Raw genomic sequence first — 21695 nt, 5'->3', positions numbered from 1 at the left:
TCCAAGTTGTACAAGTCATGCATGCAGTGAGAGAAAGACCTATAGGAATTGCACAATCCAAATTGAGGAGTTTCCAAAATAATAGGGGGATAATTCCTTGAGGAACAACGCAAGGAAATAGGGGCTTGGAGGCTCAAAATTTTGGCTAAGTATTGGACAATATCAGACAGTCAGATAGAGGATAGAAGATACAGGTGCAGCTTGAGCTCAAGCTTGAGCAGAGCATATTGTATTCATCCAGATTCTTTGATTAATGCAATATAGATAGTAAGGGGTTTTTAACAGTTTCTTTCCCCTAGATAAATCTTTGTGTAAGTGTGTCAAATATTGATGCATGTTAATGATTTGTGTTCTAGATCGTGAATTTACGCTCGCAGATCAATAAAGTAACTTTTAGTCTTGTGATTTAGAAAATTTCATGAGTAGTTTAGAATCTACACATTAATTTCTACATGGTATCAGAGCTAGATTCACAATAGAGAAGAGATTTCAAAGTTGTCATTGCAAGAGGTTTGAATTTGAAGATCAGTGTTACAGGTTTTCTTCAGGACTAAGAAGATGGCTTTCAATGGACTTAAGCTTGAGTATGCTTTGGAAGGAACCACAAATTTTGTGGCATGGAAGATCCGAATGGAGGCAGTATTGGATGATAATGGGTTGCTAGAATACATCAAGACAGATGTAGCAAAACCCCAGCATCTAATGCCCAGGATCTTGCTCAGTGGAAGAAGGATGTGGATAAAGCGAGGAGGATCATATTGGAGGGAGTTCAGGATCATATTGTCTCAAATCTCCATAGGAAAGAGACTATGTTCGCGATGTGGAAAACACTGACAGATTTGTTTGAGAATAATAGTGACCATAGGAAACTAGCACTCAAGGACAAGCTTCAAAGTATTAAGATGCAAAAGAATGAAACAATTTCGTAGTACCTGAGCAGGTTTACATAGTGTCGTGATGAACTTGGCAGGGTTGGTGTTACTGTCCCTAAAGAAGATCTGGTAGCTCTAGCCCTCTTGGGCCTTCCCAAGAGCTGGCATAGTTATCAAGATTCAGTAAATGGTAGAGAGAAAAGTTGGGAGCGGTTATGGTATGATCTAGTGCAGGAAGAAATAAGGAGAAACAATAGAGACGAGACTTCATCCAAGAGCAAGGATGAAGAGAAATATGCCTTGGCTGGAAAGGAAAAGAAATGGAAAGGTAATAAATCCCAATTGAAAGAATAATCTGGTCAAGGTGGCAAGAATAAAGACTTGTCCAAAATCAAGTGCTTTCACTGTCATGAACTGGGACACTATGCCACGAAATTTCCATGCAAGAAGGCAAGAAAGAAGACCACAGGAGGAGTAGTGGATGAAGCCTTGGCTTCATAGTTCGAACTTTATTTTACCCTCATTGCATGCATGGCAAGCACAAGGATGGTTAGTGTGTGGTATATTGACAACGTGCCTCATTCCACATGACGGACAATAAATAATTGTTCAGTGACTTGGAGGAGAAGGATCTCGAGATGCACATCAAGATGGAGATGATGGAAGGTATAACGTGACCAATATTGGTACACTTACTTTTTAGAGGGAGTCTGGCTCCCCTCCTAGGCTCAAGGATGTGATGTATGTATCGGGTCTGAAGAAGAATATAGTTTCTTTCGCAATATTGGAAGACGTGGATACGATGTGATATTCAACAAAATAAAGTCTTTCTTGAGACACATCGCCATGAGACAAGTGAAGAAGATCTAGGTTCGAGTGAAGAACCTCTACAAATTATATGTGGAAGACTGTGCATCATTGAGCACAAAAGATGAGAAGGTGCATAGCAAAGATGTCGGCGAATTATGGCATAAAAGACTTGGCCATTTGCATCATGGCGCTTTGAAGATCATGAATCATATTTCTACAGGCCTCCCTAATGGAGCACTAGAGCAGATACATGCAAAGGGTGTACATTGGGGAAGTACACAAAATCCACCTTCAATGATCGGGATAGTAGGGCACATGCAATCCTTGAAAGGATCCACTTTGATGTATGTGTATCTTTCTTGACAAATTCCACTGCCAAACACAAGTATTATGTTATATTTGTAGATTATTTCTAATAGAAGTCTTGGATCTACTTCATTCAAAAGAAAGATCACACATTCTCCAAAATTGTTGAGTTTAAAACACTTGTTGAGAAAGGGACTAGTAGGAATGTGAAGGCTCTCAGGAGTGATAACAGTGGTGAGTATGTGTCGAATCAGTTTAAAAATTTATGTGCAAAGGAAAGCATTCGTCGGGAGTTGACAACACCTCATAACCCACAACAGAATGGTGTGGTTGAGAGGAAGAACATAAGTATTGTGGGAGCAACATGGACGATGTTGCATGACCAAAAACTACCTCTACACTTGTGGGTTGAAGCATGCAATGCAGGGGTGTATTTGCAGAATAGGAGTCCTCACAGGATTCTTGGCATGAGTACACCAGAGGAAGCTTTTTCAGGGAAGAAACCAGATGTGTCACACTTCAGGATCTTTGAATCATCAGTTTACTCTCATGTTTCCAAGGAAGCAAGGAAAAAGCTAGAGTCGATAGCAGAGTTGGGAATATTTGTGAGCTACAAAGAAATACCTCACAATTATCATGTGTACTTACCACCTCTTAGGATGAAAGTGGTCAGAAAGGATGTGAAATTTGATGAGGAGAAGGAAATGAGTTTTTCTCTTGAGAGGAAGCATCAATTGCAGCTTGATCATGAGCTTTTGGCTCCAAAGGAGGAGCCTTAGGAAGTTGTGGAGCAGCCACAAGCAGAGGAGCAGAGAGTGGAGACATCCACTCAATCAGAGACATCCAAAGAAGGAAGGAAGCAAACCAGGGAAGCTGACAGATTATTGTAGGATGCTAGAGAAAATGTGGAGCACCCACATCACAGCGGAGGCAGAGGAGGTCACCAGATCGGTACACTAGCTACATCGCTCTGATGAGTGAGTTGGTAGAGACAGAGCCATCCTCATTTGAGGAAGTTATAGAGCAACCAATATGGTTTGATGCTATGGTGGAGGAATATGATTCCATTGTCAGAAACAATGTTTGGGAATTGGTCCCAAGACCGGCAGATAAATCAATGGTTGGTTCAAGATGGATTTATAAGGTAAAGCATGCAGCAGATGGGAGCATAGATAAACACGAGGCTAGATTTTTGGCCAAGGGTTTCTCTCAATTGGAGGGAATTGACTATGAGAAGACCTTTGCTCTAGTATCAAGGTAATTATCCATTAGGTCAATTCTAGAAATGTTAATACAGATGGGGTGGAAGATCCACCAGATGGATGTGAAGATAACATTCCTCAATGGATTTATTTAGGAGGAGATGTATATTGAGAAGACGAAGGGGTTTGAGACCTTTGACATAGAGTCGCATGTGTGCATACTCAAGCAAGAATTGTATGGACTCAAGCAATCTCCCTGTGCTTGGTATACCAAGATCGACAACTATCTCACCGATTTGGGCTTCACCAAAAGTGAAGCAGATGAAAACCTTTATCACATTGTGGTAGAAGGTAAATTATTGATTATTGTGTTATATGTCGATGACTTAATCCTTACTAGTGATGAGCAGTTGATCAGATATTGCAAGTAGGACCTTGCAAGGGAGTTCTAGATGAAGGACATGGTACTCATGCATTATTTCCTAGGTTTGGAAGTATGGAAAGGAGATGGGGAACTATTTGTCTCTCAGTGCAAGTATGCCAACGCGATACTAAAGAAGTTTTGCATGGAGAGTGGCAAACCCATGGAAACTCCTCTAGTAAGTAATTTAAGGAAATAGGATCCCACTTCAAGTGAGGAAGTGGAGACTACAATTTACACAAAGCTTGTGGGTTCACTCATGTATTTGGTGAACACACGACCAAACATGTGTTATGCAGTTAACTAGCTTAATCAAGCCATGGTTAAGCCAACCAAACTGTATTGGAAGGCAACAAAGCATGTTTTGAGATACCTCAGAGGCACTACTCAGTTTGGTCTTCAAAGGGAGTGAAGCTGCAAGGCTCCAAAAATGCAAATTGGGTAGGGAGTCCATCGGATAGGAAGAGCACTTCAAGAGGAATTTTTAGTGTTGGGTTAGTAGCAATTTCTTGGTACAACAGGAAGCATAGATATGTATAACTTAGCTCAGAAGAAGCAGAGTACACTGTTACAAGTCAAGAAACATGTGAGGCTATCTGGTTGAGAAAGATTCTTGTTGGGTTATTTGGTTAGAAGATGGATCCTACAGTGATTGACTATAACAGTGAGAGTTGTATCAAACTCTATGAGAAACCAGTATTTCATGATTGATCCAAGCATATCAACATCCGGTATCACCATCTACGAGATTATGTGCAAAGGCAGATTATGTTGTTGCAGTACATTCCGACAAAGGAACAAGATGCATATATTTTGACAAAGGCCTTTTCAAGAAGCAAATTCGAGTTCCATAGAAGCACGATTGGGGTATATGATAATCTCCTTCTTACTGAGAGGGAGTGTTGAAAATGCAACAAGAAATTCCTAATTTAATTTTCCCTTGATTAAATTAGGAGAAATTCAAATTTTAATTTCAGCAGAATACTTGGAGGTAGTTAACTGAGGTGACATGGCTCTTGTCACTCAGTTAAATTAGTAGTTGGACACACTTGAGTTCAGTTCTACGCGATTGATTATTAATTTGTAGCAATCTATTTCAGTTAATGTGAGTTATTATCAGTGTAACTAGTTCTCACTATCAGTAGAACTAGTGGAGGTTTAGTCAAGGTAGTGTAGTTTTTTTTCACACTAAGTGATCATCCAGTTAATTGATCAATCAACCCAAAATAATAAATGCACGTAGAGAATTCAAGTTACCTAGTTGAGATTGGATTTCAAGGGAGTGTAATATCAGTTGTAAACTATTCCAATTTGTACAGGTCATGCATGCAGTCAAAGAAAGATCTATAGGAATTGCGCAATCCAAATTAATGAATTTCCAAAATAATAGGGGGCTAATTCCTTGAGGAACAACGCAAGGAAATAGGGGCTTGGAGGCTCAAAAATTTGGCTAAGTATTGGCCAAGGTCGGTAGAGGAGGTCACTAGATCGGTACACTAGCTACATCGCTTTGTTGAGTGATTTGGTAGAGACCGAGCCATCCTCATTCGAGGAAGTTATAGAGTAACCAATATGGTTTGATGCTATGGTGGAGGAATATGATTCCATTTTTAGAAACAATGTTTGGGAATTGGTCCCAAGACCGGCAGATAAATCAATGGTTGGTTCAAGATGGATTTATAAGGTAAAGCATGCAGCAGATGGGGGCATAGATAAACATGAGGCCAGATTTGTGGCCAAGGGGTTCTCTCAGGTGGAGGGAATTGACTATGAGAAGACCTTTACTCTAGTATCAAGGTACTTATCCATTAGGTCAATTCTAGAAATGTTAATACAGATGGGGTGGAAGATCCACCAGATGGATATGAAGATAACATTCCTCAATGGATTTATTTAGGAGGAGATGTATATTGAGAAGACGAAGGGGTTTGAGACCTTTGACATAGAGTCGCATGTGTGCATACTCAAGAGAGAATTGTATGGACTTAAGCAAGCTCCTCGTGCTTGGTATACCAAGATCGACAACTATCTCACTGATTTGGGCTTCACCAAAAGTGAAGCAGATGCAAAACTTTATCACATTGTGGTAGAAGGTAAATTATTGATTATTGTGTTATATGTCGATGACTTAATCCTTACTAGTGATGAGCAGTTGATCAGATCTTGCAAGTAGGACCTTGCAAGGGAGTTCTAGATGAAGGACATGGGACTCATGCATTATTTCCTCGGTTTTGAAGTATGGCAAGGAGATGGGGAACTATTTGTCTCTCAGTGCAAGTATGCCAACGAGATACTAAAGAAGTTCTGCATGGAGAGTAGCAAACCCATGGACACTCCTCTAGCAAGTAATTTAAGGAAATAGGATCCCACTTCAAGTGAGGAAGTGGAGACTACAATTTACACAAAGCTTGTGGGTTCACTCATGTATTTGGTGAACACATGACCAAACATGTGTTATGCAGTTAACTAGCTTAGTCAAGCCATGGTTAAGCCAACCAAACTGTATTGGAAGGCAACAAAGCATGTGTTGAGATACCTCAGAGGCACTACTCAGTTTGGTCTTTGGTAAAGATGAACAAAGGGAGTGAAGTTGTAAGGCTCCATAAATGCAAATTGGGCAGGGATTCCATCAGATAGGAAGAGCACTTCAAGAGGAATTTTTAGTGTTGGGTTAGTAGCAGTTTCTTGGTACAACAGGAAGCATAGATATGTATAACTTAGCTCAGAAGAAGCAGAGTACATGGCTACAAGTCAAGAAACATGTGAGGTTATCTGGATGAGAAAGATTCTTGTTGGGTTATTTAGTTAGAAGATGGATCCTACAGTGATTGACTATAACAGTGAGAGTTGTATCAAACTCTATGAGAAACCAGTATTTCATGATTGATCCAAGCATATCAACATCTGGTATCACCATCTACGATATTATGTGCAAAGGCAGATTATGTTGTTGCAGTACATTCCGACAAAGGAACAAGATGCAGATATTTTGACAAAGGCCTTTTCAAGAAGCAAATTCGAGTTCCATAGAAGCACGATTGGGGTATATGATAATCTCCTTCTTGCTGAGAGGGAGTGTTGAAAATGCAACAAGAAATTCCTAATTTAATTTTCCCTTGATTAAATTAGGAGAAATTTTAATTTTAATTTTAGCAGAATACTTGGAGGTAGTTAACTGAGGTGACATGGCTCTTGTCACTCAGTTAAATTAGTAAATTCGAGTTGGACACACTTGAGTTCAGTTCTACACGATTGATTGTGTAGCAATCTATTTCAGTTAATGTGAGTTATTACCAGTGTAACTAATTCTCACTGTCAGTAGAACTAGTGGAGGTTCAGTCAAGGTAGTGTAGTTTTTTTTCACACTAAGTGATCATCCAGTTAATTGATCAATCAACCCAAAATAATTAATGCATGTAGAGAATTCAAGTTACCTAGTTGAGATTGGATTTCAAGGGGAGTGTAATATCAGTTGTAAACTATTCCAAGTTGTACAGGTCATGCATGAAGTCAAAGAAGGATCTATAGGAATTGCGAAATCCAAATTAATGAATTTCCAAAATAATAAGGGGCTAATTCCTTGAGGAACAACGCAAGGAAATAGGGGCTTGGAGGCTCAAAAATTTGGCTAAGTATTGGCCAAGGTTGGATAGTCACGCAGAGGATAGAAGATACAGCTGGAGGTTGAGCTCAAGCTTGAGGAGGTCCCAATTACCAGTTGGCAAAATACCTAGCTAAGAAATTAAAACCTCTGGTTGGCAACACTAGTTCCTTTGTCAAAGACTCCACCCCCCATAAGACCCATTGTCAATACTATAGGAGGTCCCACTTACCAGTTGGAAAAATACCTAGCTAAGAAATTAAAACCTCTAGTTGGCAACACTAGTTCCTTTGTCAAAGACTCCACCCCCCATAAGACCCATTGTTAATACTATAGGAGGTCCCACTTACCAGTTGGCAAAACACCTAGCTAAGAAATTAAAACCTCTGGTTGGCAACACTAGTTCCTTTGTCAAAGACTCCACCTACTTCATCAATGAGATCAAAGATCTAAACCTAGATGCCAATGACATATTAGTCAGTTTTGATGTTAAATCTCTCGATACCAACATTCCCATAGATGAAGCCATGGAAGTGATCCATAAAATCACGAACTCTGACACAGCCAAATTAATTGAGGTCTATCTCAAATCTACCTTCTTTAGTTTTAAAGATGAAATTTATGAACAAACGTGCAGTGTAGCCATGGGATCCCCTCTATCTCCTATCATTGCCAATCTCTTTATGGAGGATTTTGAAACTAGGACCATTGAATCTGCCCCATTAATACCCAAACTTTGGAAAAGGTTTGTTGATGACACTTTCATTATTTGGCCTCATGGAAAAGAAAAATTAAACACTTTCCTGCAACACCTAAACAATCTATCCAATTCTATCAAATTTACCATGGAAATAGAGGAAAATGATAGCCTTCCCTTTCTTGACATCCTAATCAAAAGAAACAAAGATGGCTCCATATCACACCAGGTATATTGTAAGAAAACCCACACGGAACATTACCTCAGCTCTGGCCAAACATTCCAGTAAAACCAATCATCACGTCTGCATTGAAAACAATAGGGTAGTAGCCAAATTTGATCATTATCACCATAGAAAACTGAGAGAAGCCATAGAAATAGGTAAACGCCCTAACAACCTCAATTGAGACGAAGCATGGAAAATAAGTGACAATTGGATTCCTACTTTAACATCCTAGAACACCCTCTCCTAACTTAACCCTTCCCCCATTACGCTTGACCTCTCACCTCCCTCTCCAACCTCACTTCTCTCTCTCTACACTTTGCACTCGTATTAAACACTTATCCTAATTTCCAATTCTTAAAATTTAAATATTAATTTAAATTTTAACTAAAAAAAAAATCTTAGATAATTGAAAAATTTTAACAAATAATTAAATTAGTTTCAAAGACCATTACTAATATTAACATTAACATTAATTAATATTAATACTTTTTAGAATTATAATACCAATTCAAATTAACTTAAATTAGAAGAATTTTATGAGAATTTCACTTAAGAAGATTGATAGGAATCTTAGATAAGTATAAATAAATTCTAAACAAAAAAATAAATTAGTTTTCATTACTAATATTAACATTAACATTAATTAATATTAATACTATTCCTCATTTATATTATTTAAACATATAAACCAATTCAAAAATTTTTATAAGAATTTCATTGAAGAAGATTAATATGATTCTTAGTCAAGATTAAAATCAATTTATAGATCATAAATAAATAAATAAAAATTCCTAGGAACAATATTAATATTGAGATTAAATCCTAATCATAAATTCTAGATTATTATTAAAATCAATCTAGTTAATTTATTCTAAAGTAAGAACAAAACCAAAATAAAATTAATTATCAAATAAAATAAAAGAAAATATAAAATAATTAATTATAAATAAAAATGTATTTTTATTTTTATTCTCAATAAATTGAAAATAATTAAAATTCTTATTATATAATTAAATATTTCAATTTAAATCATTTTATTTTTATTATGTAATTAAATTAAATTAAATCCAAATATTATAAAACAATTATGATAGGGTCGGCTTCCATTTCCTTTACATCTCTTAACTCTATTTATTCATTCCAATGAGATCTGTCTTACACACTTATTGATCTATCCTGATGATGAACCACGGTGGATGGCTCGAAACGTTGATTCAAACAATTATGGATGCGAGAACTCCAGAGGAAAACTACACACAAAGCACTAATCGCAGAAGCCTCAAAACATATTGTATTTATCTAGATTCTTTGATTAATGCAATACCGATAATAAGGGGTTTTGAGCAGTTGCCTTGCCCTAAATAAATATTTGTTTATGTGTGTTAAATCTTCATGCATGTTAATGATTTGTGTTCTCGATCATGAATTAACTTCCACAGATCAGTAGAGTAGCTTCTAGTCTTGTGATTTAGAAAATTTCATGAGCAATTTAGAATCTACACATTAATTTCTACACTTACTTAGCCTATTCTACACTGCTAGAGTCAAACTAAAGTGTAGTTTGGAGAAGAGGACCCCTAGATATACATATGAAGAGACATCTTCAATCCTCTCACATTTCCAAGTTAAGTCAACCTCAGTAGCCTCCTTTTTAGGGATGTTCAAAGTTGAAATTCATTGACCCCATTAACTCTATAATTATGGGTGCCATAAAAGGAATCTAAGATGTTCAATTGTCTTTGGAGATCTTTCATTGAGCGAGACATTCATTTATATATGAAAGAATAGCAATAGAGACTCTAAAGAGTAAACATCCAACTATGACACCTAATTTGTTTGCCATAATTTATCTAACTCATTAATGGAAAGTCCTAAAAATCATGAAGGAGAGAGGGTAGCCTTTTTTTAACCCCTATGGTACTACAAACATCACTAATGTCACACCAACACCCATTTGTACCAAACCAATGATAGTTCATAAATCTAGCCATTACAAGCAAAACCTCCATGGGTGGAAGACCCAAGGGATTAAGCCTTTCAACTAGCAAATACTATAAGATTGTGTCAAATGCCTTGTGAACGTATAGAAAATAGTGATATACTTCACACACATTTGCTTTTGCCTCCTCAATGAGGGATGTTTACAGTGGTTTCCCTTGAATCCTACTTGTCCTTTGGCTCATAACCACTTTGTCTCAACCCATTTAGGTAACATGTGGATGTCTAAGGCTGAGCAAATATCTTAGCGGAAGAATGACCAATCATAATGGCGCAGTGGTTATTAGATATATATGGTTTCCAAATTTATAAATAATATAAATGATACAAAAGGTCCAAAAAAGTGAGGAGCTATCTAATATTGTAATAAATTGTTTTTGAGTGTTAAAAATTCAATAATACAAAATATTATATTTCTTTTTAATCTAAAACTCTTATAAATTTTTTGAAAATATGAATAAATTTAGAAGGAATAAAAAAACCTTAAAATATTATTCCATCGTATAAATTTTAAAATTATAATAGAACATAACTTATAAAATTATAATAGAACATAACTTATAGTTAAATAATTTATCAAAATTTTATTATATTTGTAATTAAATTTACTATAATATTAATTTTATTTTATTTTATAAAACTTAATGATTTCATGAATATTCATTTTTTTTTGTAGGAATAAAATTTGCCATTACATTTGCCATAGTCTTTCTTTATAAAGCACAATATAATAATAACTTTTTAGAAAAAAAAATCTATTTAAACACTCTTTATATATTAATTAAACTATTCATTTTTTATTATTTAGATGACCCGCAATAATAGGTGGTTTAAAGTATAAGTGTGACAATTCGAATTGATTCACAAACTATGACAAAATATTTAAATTGTACTTTTGAAATGATAAGACCGTAAACCAAAATCCTCCTTTCAAAGAATTAAGAACTAAAGAATATAGTTAGTTTGAAATGATAAGATTGTAAACCAAAATCCTCCCTTAAAAGCATAAAAAAACTAAAGAATATAGTTAATGATTAGCATATGCTTTATTTGCAATTTTGCTGTCCGTAACTCTACTTAGAACACACTAAGAATATAGTTACTGATTAAGCATATGCTTTATTTGCAATTTTTCTTTATCGATAAACTCTATAATAAGGAAAGACTCTCATTGCATTCTCTTAACGAAATAAAATAAAATAGTGTATAAAGATAAAAATATTAAGAGGTTTAGATATCAGTAATAGAGATTAATATATGTTTATGTTATAATAAATTGTATTAAAAACTAAAGAATATAATTAAGGATTAGGCAAAATTTGCTTTATATGAAATTTCTACTTGGAAAGCCTCTTACTGCATTATTTTTTTAACGAAATAAAATAATGTTTCAAATAAAAATATTAAGAGGCTTAGAGATAATAGTAGAGATTGAGATATATTTGTGTTAAAGATTGAGATATAATTATTTCTTAAAAATATATTAAATATATTTTATTTAATATTTTAAAATATATAAAATGAAGGTAAATTTTATATTTAAAAAATGTAGGGAAATTTGGAGGTCTAAAATGGCCTCTTAAAGAAATTATAAAATAATAGTGGAAATAATAAAATAAGATTAGATTACATCAAAAAAAAAAAAAAAAAAAACAACAACAACACTATTTTTTTCAATTCTTATTTTCAACTTATCTCCCTATGGGTTTACTCAAATTTTGAGCAAGAACACTCGTTGGATGCATAATTTGATTACTCATTCAAGGAGTACCACTTTCGATGGACCTTGCTACACGAAAAAAAGAAATACATGAAAAAATGTGTTTTTTCATGTATTTCTCATTTTTCGTGTAGCAGGATCAAACGTGATTGTAATCACGTTTTTCATATATTTCTCATTTTTCGTGTAGTAGGCTCCATCGAAAGTAAGCAACATGGGTACTCCTTGGATGAGGAATTAAATTTTACATCCAATGAATACTTCCGTTCGAAATTTAAGTAAAACCTTAGGGAGATAAGTTGAAAATACAAGTTGAAAATATTATTTTATTATCTTTTTACTTTTTTACCCCAAAAATGGTGAATCACCCCCATGGTTGAAATCATCATCTTAAATCCTATTTGTTCTTATAAAGTTTATTTTGGTTGTATATTTTTCTTAGGAGACTCATTTTAGACCTCAAAAGTTCTTTTTTTAAATGCGAGGATTTTCTTATATTCAATATCTATGAAGATATAACTTATAATTATAAGATCGCTTGGAGGAAGTGATCGAATGTGTAGTTGCACCTAAATAGAGCATATTAAATGATCTTATTAGTTGTGCACATGTAAGTGGATCAAAGCCCACCCTATGTTCTTTAAGTTTACTTTCTCAAATGGGATGCCCATGAGTGGTTCCATGATCACACTCGCATGTTGCTTGTCCACCAGTTTGTGTGTCATCACACTTCCATCATCTCCATAATAGAGGGAGGCTAAGACACCATAGGTTGATGATAAGAGAAATGATGGGGAATAGTATGAGCTCCTCCCCAATTTCATTTAGCACCATAACATGGGAAGGTTTTGGAACTCCATCCTAAAAGCACTTGGTAATGAGAGGCTTGGGTCATTTGATTGCAAGGCACAAATGACTGAACTTCAATGCAAACATCATGACCAGACAAGGGACATTCATCAACTAATTGGCATGGTGGATTTAAAGGACCTAAGGGCTATTCTCCTCTTGGTTGGTGTAATATTCCCTTTTCTTAATGTGGTCAAAATGGAGAGAATTTACCCATGGTACTTGCCATGATATTTTCCCATGGATATGCCCATAGTATTTTCCTTCGTTTTTCAAGGGAAAATAATAAATAAGGTTTCTAGAGATTCCCTCAAGCCTATTAAAGGGGATAGGAGCTAGGAATTTGGATCATCTGGAGTCTATCTATCTTATTGTGTTTTTCTTGAGAACTTGGCGTGGCCAGTTCCAGTTTGGTCCCAAGGTCCAAGATTGTGCTTCAGTGTTTTTGTTTTCTCTTTTATGAACAGTCATGCATGCTATTGCAGGGGCTTCAATATTCTTGTATGGGCATGTATTATTCTCTTCAGTTAATAATATGAACAGTCATGCATGCTATTGCAGGGGCTTCAATATTCTTGTATGGGCATGTACTATTCTCTTCAGTTAATAATATAAATAAGGGTTGTTGCATTTCTTTTAGATCCCTTGTGTTTTGTGTTTCGCTTGTCTGTGTTTCAATTAGAATACTAAAATATTTCATATATGTTGATTATTTAGCCATTTTGGATCTTACAATGGTATTAGAACTGGTTTTCCTGCCAACCCAAGGGTTTCTAAATTGCAACTAAAGAGAATTAGTTTCAGTGATTCTCCTTAGTCACCCTAGCTAAAGATCTTTTCAAGTTTGGTGGTTCCCCATAGCCACCCTCGTTGACCATTTCCCTAAACTGCTCTATATGTTATTGAGCTAAATTCATGGATCAAATATTTAAATTTGTTGTGCTTCTCCAAACTCAAGGGCCGAATGTTTTCCTGAGGGCTTCATTATCCAAATACTAAAGTTTCTAAAGCCAAGGATCAGATCTCAAAACTTCGCCAACCAGAGCAGCTATAGGGCCGCAGGGCATCCAAAGAATGATAACCGCAATTACATTTCTTGGTGTCAGATAAGTGCGATAAATGTGATCGCATTTCTCGGGAGGAATTGAAGACAGAGTTAAGTGGTATCACTACTACATATAGGGGGGTTTTAAGACAATATTTGAGTCAATTGTCTTAACTTAAGACAAAAAGAAACTCAAATATTGTCTCTAAGCGGGTGTCTCAAAATATAATGTCTCAAAAATTTGTCTCTATAAAGACAATATAGGACACATATTATTATTGTCTCTATAAAGACAATTTGATTTGTCTCTCTAGAGACAATTTGATTTGTCTCTCTAGAGACAATTTCATTTGTGTCTCTTTAGAGACAATTACATTTTTGTCTTTTTAGAGACAATTCCATAATTCAAACTATTATCTCTCTAGAGACAATATAAAAAATTATTTAAAAAAAAATAAATGTCCATAATTCAAACTTTTGTCTCTCTAGAGACAATATAAAAAATTATTTAAAAAAAAATAAATGTCCATAATTCAAACTATTGTCTCTCTAGAGACAATATAAAAAATTATTTAAAAAAAATAAATGTCCATAATTCAAACTATTGTCTCTCTAGAGACAATATAAAAAATTATTAAAAAAAAAATAAATGTCTATAATTCAAACTATCGAGTTAAAGATGTTTCGAATGCATGAAGATATGAAAGCAAATTCAAACCGAGAAAAAATTTAAACTGAATGACATGGGAGAAGATCAGTTATTTCCCATGGCACTTAATTTTGCTCTTGCTAGGGCGATTTTTAGGACAGTATATAACGCATGGACAGTTGCCAACGTAAAGATGAAGTAGTGGAGCTGGTTCATGCCAGTGAGGGAGACTGGAGGATACTTACCCTTGAATCAAGAGGGAATGAATAATTATCAAACTATCATAAATATCTTGAATCATATCAAATGGACTAACAAGATCTAAGTAACATCTAATAGCATTGGGAAATTTGAATACGCAACATAGAGTTTGGTGTCCACCTCAGAACAATGATCGATAGCAGGAGCCATTGATTATTCCTTTTGACATGGAAGCATACTATAAGCCATTCCTTTCGGTATACAAATCTTAGAAATGGGCTTCTCTCCAATGGTCAGTAGAAACGAGATGAATACCATAAGCATCAGTTCTGCAATCCAAAAAAGACCATTTAAAATGTATTATGCCAGCCGATGTCATGTGATGCAATCTCATTCTGAAATTCTGAGAGTTGCTAAAAGATAGACTTGCTACAACGATCTGAATACTTCTTATGAACAACTCTCAGCTTATTTACTTAGGTGAAAATCAACCATGAAATACGCACATTCCCTGGAACAATGCACATAAATGTTATTACCTCAATGTACAGAGTTAACAAAATGTGCGTACGCCTCCAGAAGCTTAGTATGCGCATTAGTATTAGATAAAGATTCAATTCAGACACGGTGTTAGTAGCTGAGTTCCAACATATAGTTGATCAAGACACAATGTTCTGGCCGTAGCTGATCAACAATGCCTGCTTGTAATTGATGAAGAAATCTAAAATGTCTAGGAGTAGGATTTCTTTAGAAGGGTAAAATCAGTGAAAGCATGATGATTTAAAAATTTTAAGGCTTACTTCAGGTCTGCTTCAGAGTAACCTGTATGAAGGGTAAGTGTTTTGTTCCAACATGGATCCTTCCTCAAAGTGCATCGAGCAGTGTAGACAACAGCAACAGCAAGCATTGATGGATTGTAGATAGTCCATGCGCTTTATGGACATATATTGCCATGCCAAGCACTTAATGTCCAAGAGGCTTATAAAGGGATAAGAGGCAAAAAGAGGAAACAAGCATATTCAACAATAAAAATAATAGAACGAACGAGAAGTGAAACACAACCAAACCACATAGCCTCCAATTCAAATATAAGTATACAATACTGGCATCTGTTGTATGATTGCAAACAACATAAATGTTTTCATGTCATTGTCAATAAGATTGAATGTAGGCTAAGAGCATCATGCTTTGAATTCCCCAAGACTCTAACCAAATATTTTTGTTGAATTTACAATTTCTTTCATCCATTAGGACATCAGAACATGCTGGAATAAGAACACATGACATACTATTCATGTTCTTGAATATAACTTTAACACCATGTATAATCATAATTCCAGAAGGCTTGGTAAGCAATAAGAAGCACTATTTCTATACAGTTAAAAAGTGGCCATCAAAATATTTGACACAAGTTAGCAAGACTGATGGTCCCAATGCACAATTATTTTGCCAAATCAGAAAATACACATCTTTGGGGATGCACACTACTGCAAATCTAGAAATATTTACATTAATCTAGGTGAAGAGAGCAATTCTCCTAGTTAAGCAGATAACTAACTCTCGAAATTCTTCTCTGGCATCTCCATCACTGTCTTTAAAATTTGAGAATTGTCGTCAGTAATACTTCCTTGTGTCCAGCGTTTTAACATCTCCAAGGCTGCTTTTGGCTGATCCATTGGGACCATATGACCTGCATCATGAACCTGGTGTAGCAAAATAGAAGATTCGGTAAGGAAGAAATTATCTACTTGTACAACGAAATCAAAGATGATCATCGAGTGCCTTTTACCTTGAGAAAACTAAGTGGTCCATAACTGGTTATTAAACCTGCTTCCTTATCGTCTACAAGGAAGGATTTTGTAGGTGCCTTCTTGAAATTCTCACTTCCAGACCAATCCATGGAATTCACCCATCTTGAATTGCCTCAAAGGCACATAATTTGAACAATTAACTTTTCAATTTTGAAGATTAGACTGACAAGCCTGAAAAACACAACTGCAAATAAGTTAATAACAGACTTAACACCTAAATCATAAAGTCATTCTCCAAAACAAAAACAATATGTTATATGTATACAGTATCATTACCTAACCAATTGCAAATGAGATCACATTCTCCTGCATAAACTAGCAACTTAACACCATCCTCCAAGAGTGTTGGAATGCCAACTTCCATATTCCGCATCCAGTCAGTAAGCATAGCTTCATAAACCAAGGGGCTACAGGAGACAAATTTTCGGCTGCCAACCCCCAGGGCATCCCTAATGGAACCCTGGTTTAAGTAATTCTCCATATTTGAAAAATCATAGCACAGGCCACCATTGCACTCCTTCCGAACATCATAGTACTGCAAAATATAAAACAAAATAATGAAAACTAATATCATAAGATATATAAAACAACGATGAAAAAATACATTTTAAGATACAAAATGCTGATAAAATAAACATAATGTCTGGCTGTCCAGTATTTAGAATTTAAGTCTTACATTGATATTCCCAGCTAATGCCATAATGGAATTGAAAATTGAGGTGCACACCAAGTATGATGCAAAGCATGTGACAGTCCCTTCGGTACCTGGCAAGTTATCACACCGGCTATAATCAGAACCTACATTAAGAACCTTCGATAAAGGATCCAACATAACATCAGCCGTAACCAGTTACTTAAAACACTTCACAAATGGTAACTAAGGATCATAAAGCAAACAACATTTAGCCATCAAGCTTCTCGCAATTTAAAACATAGTAACAAGATTTCAATATGAACACATACAAATCTAATTCAGGAAACAAAGTATACATCTCATAAATATGAAAATATGCATTTTGTTCCAAATTTTAATAGGATTTCAGCCCCATGAAAAAATATTCCTTGAAATTTGATGACTAGTTTATATTTATAGGTGTCTATTTATGAGATTTTTGGGCTGTTTTTTATGGATTAAAGGTCTACAAGTATCAAATACATGAGATATATTATCAAAAACGATAAAAAGTGGACCATACTGCAAAATGTTTGTAAAAAAACACAATAAACAAGAATGAACTAACTAGAGGAGGGAAAAGCGTCACCTATGCACAATATTTTAAAATCCAGATAAGCCTTCACTACTGTTATGGAAAACGCTTGCACAAACAACTTAAAAAATACATTGAATATTTCAAAAACCACATCAAAAAACAAGCCTTCCATAGCGGATAAGTGTTCAAAGCCCTTAACACAAATTTTATGGATTGTACTTGCTCATTATGTACTGAAGCAAACACAGTTCAACCAAGAAGAATGCTAGATTTTCCATCTGAATAATAGATAGTACGATTTGTCAGTACAACAGGGTATTATTAGGAATACAATAAAGAAAAGTAATTTAAAACATGAATGCTAGATTTTATGAGGCATTTTCGAAAGTAGATTTGATCAATGCCACACAGGCTGCTTTCAACAATATAAAAAGTGGTGTCATTCAAAACTTTACCACTTTGTTGGAATCAGCTGCCTTTAGAAACCTGAGGAGGAATACAGATGGACGAGTGGGAACTTTAAGCTTGAAGTTCAATTGCTTTAAACTCCTGCGAAGAGTTATTATCAATTGATCAGTCAATCTAAATTTTTGGAGACTATGTTGCAATCAATGACAAAGAATTATCAGTTAGAGCTAATTACCATGGCCACTATCTGTTCTGACGTGCATTCATTTGGGAAGATGCAGATGAAGTCATTGACCTATAGCCAAGTATAAACCAGCTCTTATCAATATTGTGTTACCTATTATAATATAATTTTTGTGCTGATTCTAGCATAAAGCGTAATCTTCTATAGGAGTAGATATTGCTGGTGTATGTACTTTTATACAGCCAACAAAGTGTTCTTTTAATTAGATATATACACATCCTTTCTTACAGATGTCAGCAAGTCATCCTGCCTGTGGAGGACAGACTTCTTCATATTTGCTAGCTATAAACATTGCAGCGATAGCAAGTAATGGCAAATTCTTCCTTGTAATACTCTGAATAGAAAGGTATCTGTCAATGATGTTCATAGTGAGATACAACGTCTCTGGCATTAATTCCAATTCCAAATGCACCTGAAAATTTTAAGATTTTGATGTCAGGCCTAAGAGATAGAACATATAAATCTCTTTTAGATCTAAGTTTGACAGCAAATGGAAGTTGGAACTAGCATAGGAACAAAGTTGTACCTCCACCAACCAACCAATCTTTAGCCTCCTAAACAAGATTACAGGAAGTTAAAAACTGAGATGCTAAGTGGAAAAAATACAAGCATGTAACATGAACATAGGAAGCACTTACTTCACCACCTTTAGGTCTGCCTTGGCTCTTTTCCTGCAGCCAGTAACTCTTCTAGGATCTCTGGTAATATGCCCTAGGAAACAGGAAAAAGATCATTCAATTTAGCATCATCGAAAATGGTCAGCATATGATGGTTAAAAAGTAAATAATGAAATAAGTATCAGCATAGTGTTTGACATGCAAAGACATTAAGGTCTTAGCATCCTACTTTACTTTTAATCCTTTCTAGTAGCATAGCTTCTGGTGCCTATGTTAGTGTTACAATGGTACAACTGTGCATTATACAGCTGGTATGACTAGGACAGTGTATTGGGATCTCATCCACATAGCAATTTGACTGCTAAAGTCTACCATACATGTTAGGGAACCTATCTACTTTTTGTACATTGACGAATCAACCAAATCTGAATCTGAATCTACTGAAAACTTCAAAATATGTATCATAAAAGTAGCCTAGGGTTTATTGTCCATTATCCGAAACTTCTTCAGAATCTCAATTGCTTACTTACCCGTGTTCGAGGACCAGCTCACCTCAACTCAGCCAAACCTCCAAGACCAAGAAATAATACATGTCAACTTCACTTGCCAGTTTCTTATTGCACCATGGGATAGAGTTTTTTAAACTAACTGTTAGGACCAGGTAATCTACATACAACACAAATATAAGCATATCAAATTTATCATAATCAAAAAAATAATAAAATTTAGGACCTGCAACGGTCTTAGTGATGCCCATAATCTGTAAGTACTCATAAATCCATGAGTACCAAGCACAAGAGGCTACTTTAGCCCAGAAAGGGACTTCTTCAACTTGCACACATGGGTATCCCATCCTAACAAAGATATTATATTTGAACCCAAGCTGAAACAAAACCATGAATCACTCTTCCTGCCACCTGCATCTCTGGCCCTGTCAAAATCCACTAAAGCATGCAGCAGCTCAAAGCACTGTGCCAGTGTGCCCTTTAAGTACCTCGCATACCTCAGACCATGGAGCATATTTGCAGCAACCTCATCTCAACCATATATTAGCAGCCAAGCTAGACAATACATTGGTGTCTGCACCCCCCTTGTTTATGAGACAAGGGATCTCATGCACACAACAATTTGACTGCTAAATTCTACCAAATATGTTAGGGAACCTATATACTTTTTGTACGTTGACGAATCAACCAAATTTGAATCTTAATCTACTGATAAATTCAAAATATGTATCATAAAAGTAGCCTATGGTTTATTGTCCATTATCCGAAACTTCTTCAGAATCTCAATTGCTTACTTACCCCTATTCGAGGACCACCTCACCTCAACTCAGCCAAACCTCCAAGACCAAGAAATAACACATGAGGTGTATATCCTTCATGTCAACTTCACTTGCCAGTTTCTTCTTGCACCATGGGATAGAATTTTTTTAACTAACTTTTAGGACCAGGTCATCTACATACAACACAAATATAAGCATATCAAATTGATCATAATCAAACAAATAATACAAGTTAGGTCCTGAAACAGTCTTAGTGATGCCCTTAATATGTAAGTACTCATAAAAAAAACAAAGTATCTTCAATTTTTTTTTTGTTTCACACATAATTAGTTTATGTTTGGACCCTCACAACCTAGTGCGCTCCTTAGAGGCTAGAGCAATGCACATTCAAGTTATTAAAATTTAACACATATCAATCCTTTTTGTCCTCTTTTTGGGAGGCGCTACATTAATTGTGGGTGTGGAATGATCTTAAAATTTAACACATATCAATCCTTTTTGTCCTCTTTTTGGGAGGCGCTACATTAATTGTGGGTGTGGAATGCTCATCACATTGAACACCCTCCTCATTAATTTTGTCTCCCATTTGCTGAAATTCAACAATCTACCAAGGTTCAGGAATGACTATTGGATGATTTTGTGCAACAAGCAAATCATCATGTGCTTGTATCTCCTCCCCATGCTCACTCCCAGATGTTTCACCTGATTCCTATACATAACACACTTTAACTTGTTATAATAACATTAAAACCTCCAATTGATTTATTGCATTATTCATATAATATTATAAATAACTAACCTCGGATCCATAACCAGTAATTATTTTTTCCCCTCGATTTATCATGTGTTGGCGAAGACCTTGGGAACCATGTAATACAACATATTTTAGGTCTTCCTCTGAAGCTTCCTTTTGAAACTGGTGAACCTACATTAACAAAGATAATCATATCTATAAGGTAAAATAACTAATAAGATACAATTAACTCAACGTGACCATGGTTACTTTGCCTAAAATAGAAAATATAATAGATGGAAATATCACTTACCATACCACCACGAATACTATTATATCCACCAGAGCCTAATTTGTGAGATCCAATTTTTGACACCCTAGCTTGGGTTGCTTTTCTTGTATCTCGTAGGCGTCTCTTAGCTCCTCCTTGTGCAGATGGCGTATAGTTTGGATTTCTGAGGACTTTCCTCTTAAACTTGGCATCTTTCATAAGTTCATCCCATGTCACTTGGTCTCTGATCCAAGCTGGACGTGGATACATCAAGTTTTTTGTCAACTTTGTCCTTAAATTGGACCTCTTTGAGTGCATGTATTTAATTGCAATATATAAAATAAGTTCCTTATCAAATCCAGGATTACCAAATGCTATTACTACATCTTTAAATAGTTCCTCCTTTTTGGCATTGGCTTGTTTCCTCCAATCCATTTGGATGGTATTTCCAAATAATTCTTCTGCACGACGAAAAATAAAGTGATAAAATTTCAGCCCTTTTTCATCCTTCAAGACAT

At 35.3% G+C, this 21695-nt stretch overlaps 1 protein-coding gene across 4 annotated transcripts; it reads right to left on the bottom strand.

Annotated features, from left to right (window-relative positions):
• Positions 1-16051: 16051 nt before the first annotated feature.
• LOC149238471 (serine carboxypeptidase-like) lies at positions 16052-18114 on the bottom strand. Of its 4 annotated transcripts, none has more exons than XM_089366986.1 (5): positions 18075-18114; positions 17085-17173; positions 16685-16943; positions 16387-16520; positions 16052-16300 (listed from the first exon to the last, which is right to left on the bottom strand). In XM_089366986.1, the coding sequence occupies exons 2-5, from the start codon at positions 17106-17108 to the stop codon at positions 16151-16153; spliced, it is 567 nt and encodes a 188-aa protein (XP_089223112.1). In that variant the 5' UTR covers positions 17109-17173; positions 18075-18114; the 3' UTR covers positions 16052-16150. The 4 variants fall into 4 exon arrangements, with proteins under 4 accessions (XP_089223112.1, XP_089223111.1, XP_089223114.1 ...); XM_089366985.1 differs by lacking the exon at positions 18075-18114 and adding an exon at positions 17819-17902; XM_089366988.1 differs by lacking the exon at positions 18075-18114 and adding an exon at positions 17839-17863.
• Positions 18115-21695: the final 3581 nt, after the last annotated feature.

This window comes from Pinus tabuliformis, chromosome 8, assembly GCF_031772625.1.
Source record: "Pinus tabuliformis cultivar Carrire ecotype Pingquan chromosome 8, CPIR1, whole genome shotgun sequence".
Classification (NCBI taxonomy): domain Eukaryota; kingdom Viridiplantae; phylum Streptophyta; class Pinopsida; order Pinales; family Pinaceae; genus Pinus; species Pinus tabuliformis.
Note: the sequence above shows the minus strand (reverse complement) of the source record. Positions and strands in the feature narration are given on the sequence as shown.

Bases quoted from the DNA above. Each gene is read 5' to 3' on its own strand.
- LOC149238471 (XM_089366986.1), bottom strand. From the start codon at position 17,108: ATGGCATTAGCTGGGAATATCAAT. The intron at 16,944-17,084 runs GTAAGACTTAAA...TATATTTTGCAG, and splicing joins CATTAGCTGGGAATATCAAT to TACTATGATGTTCGGAAGGA. The intron at 16,301-16,386 runs GTAAAAGGCACT...TTGCTACACCAG, and splicing joins GACCACTTAGTTTTCTCAAG to GTTCATGATGCAGGTCATAT.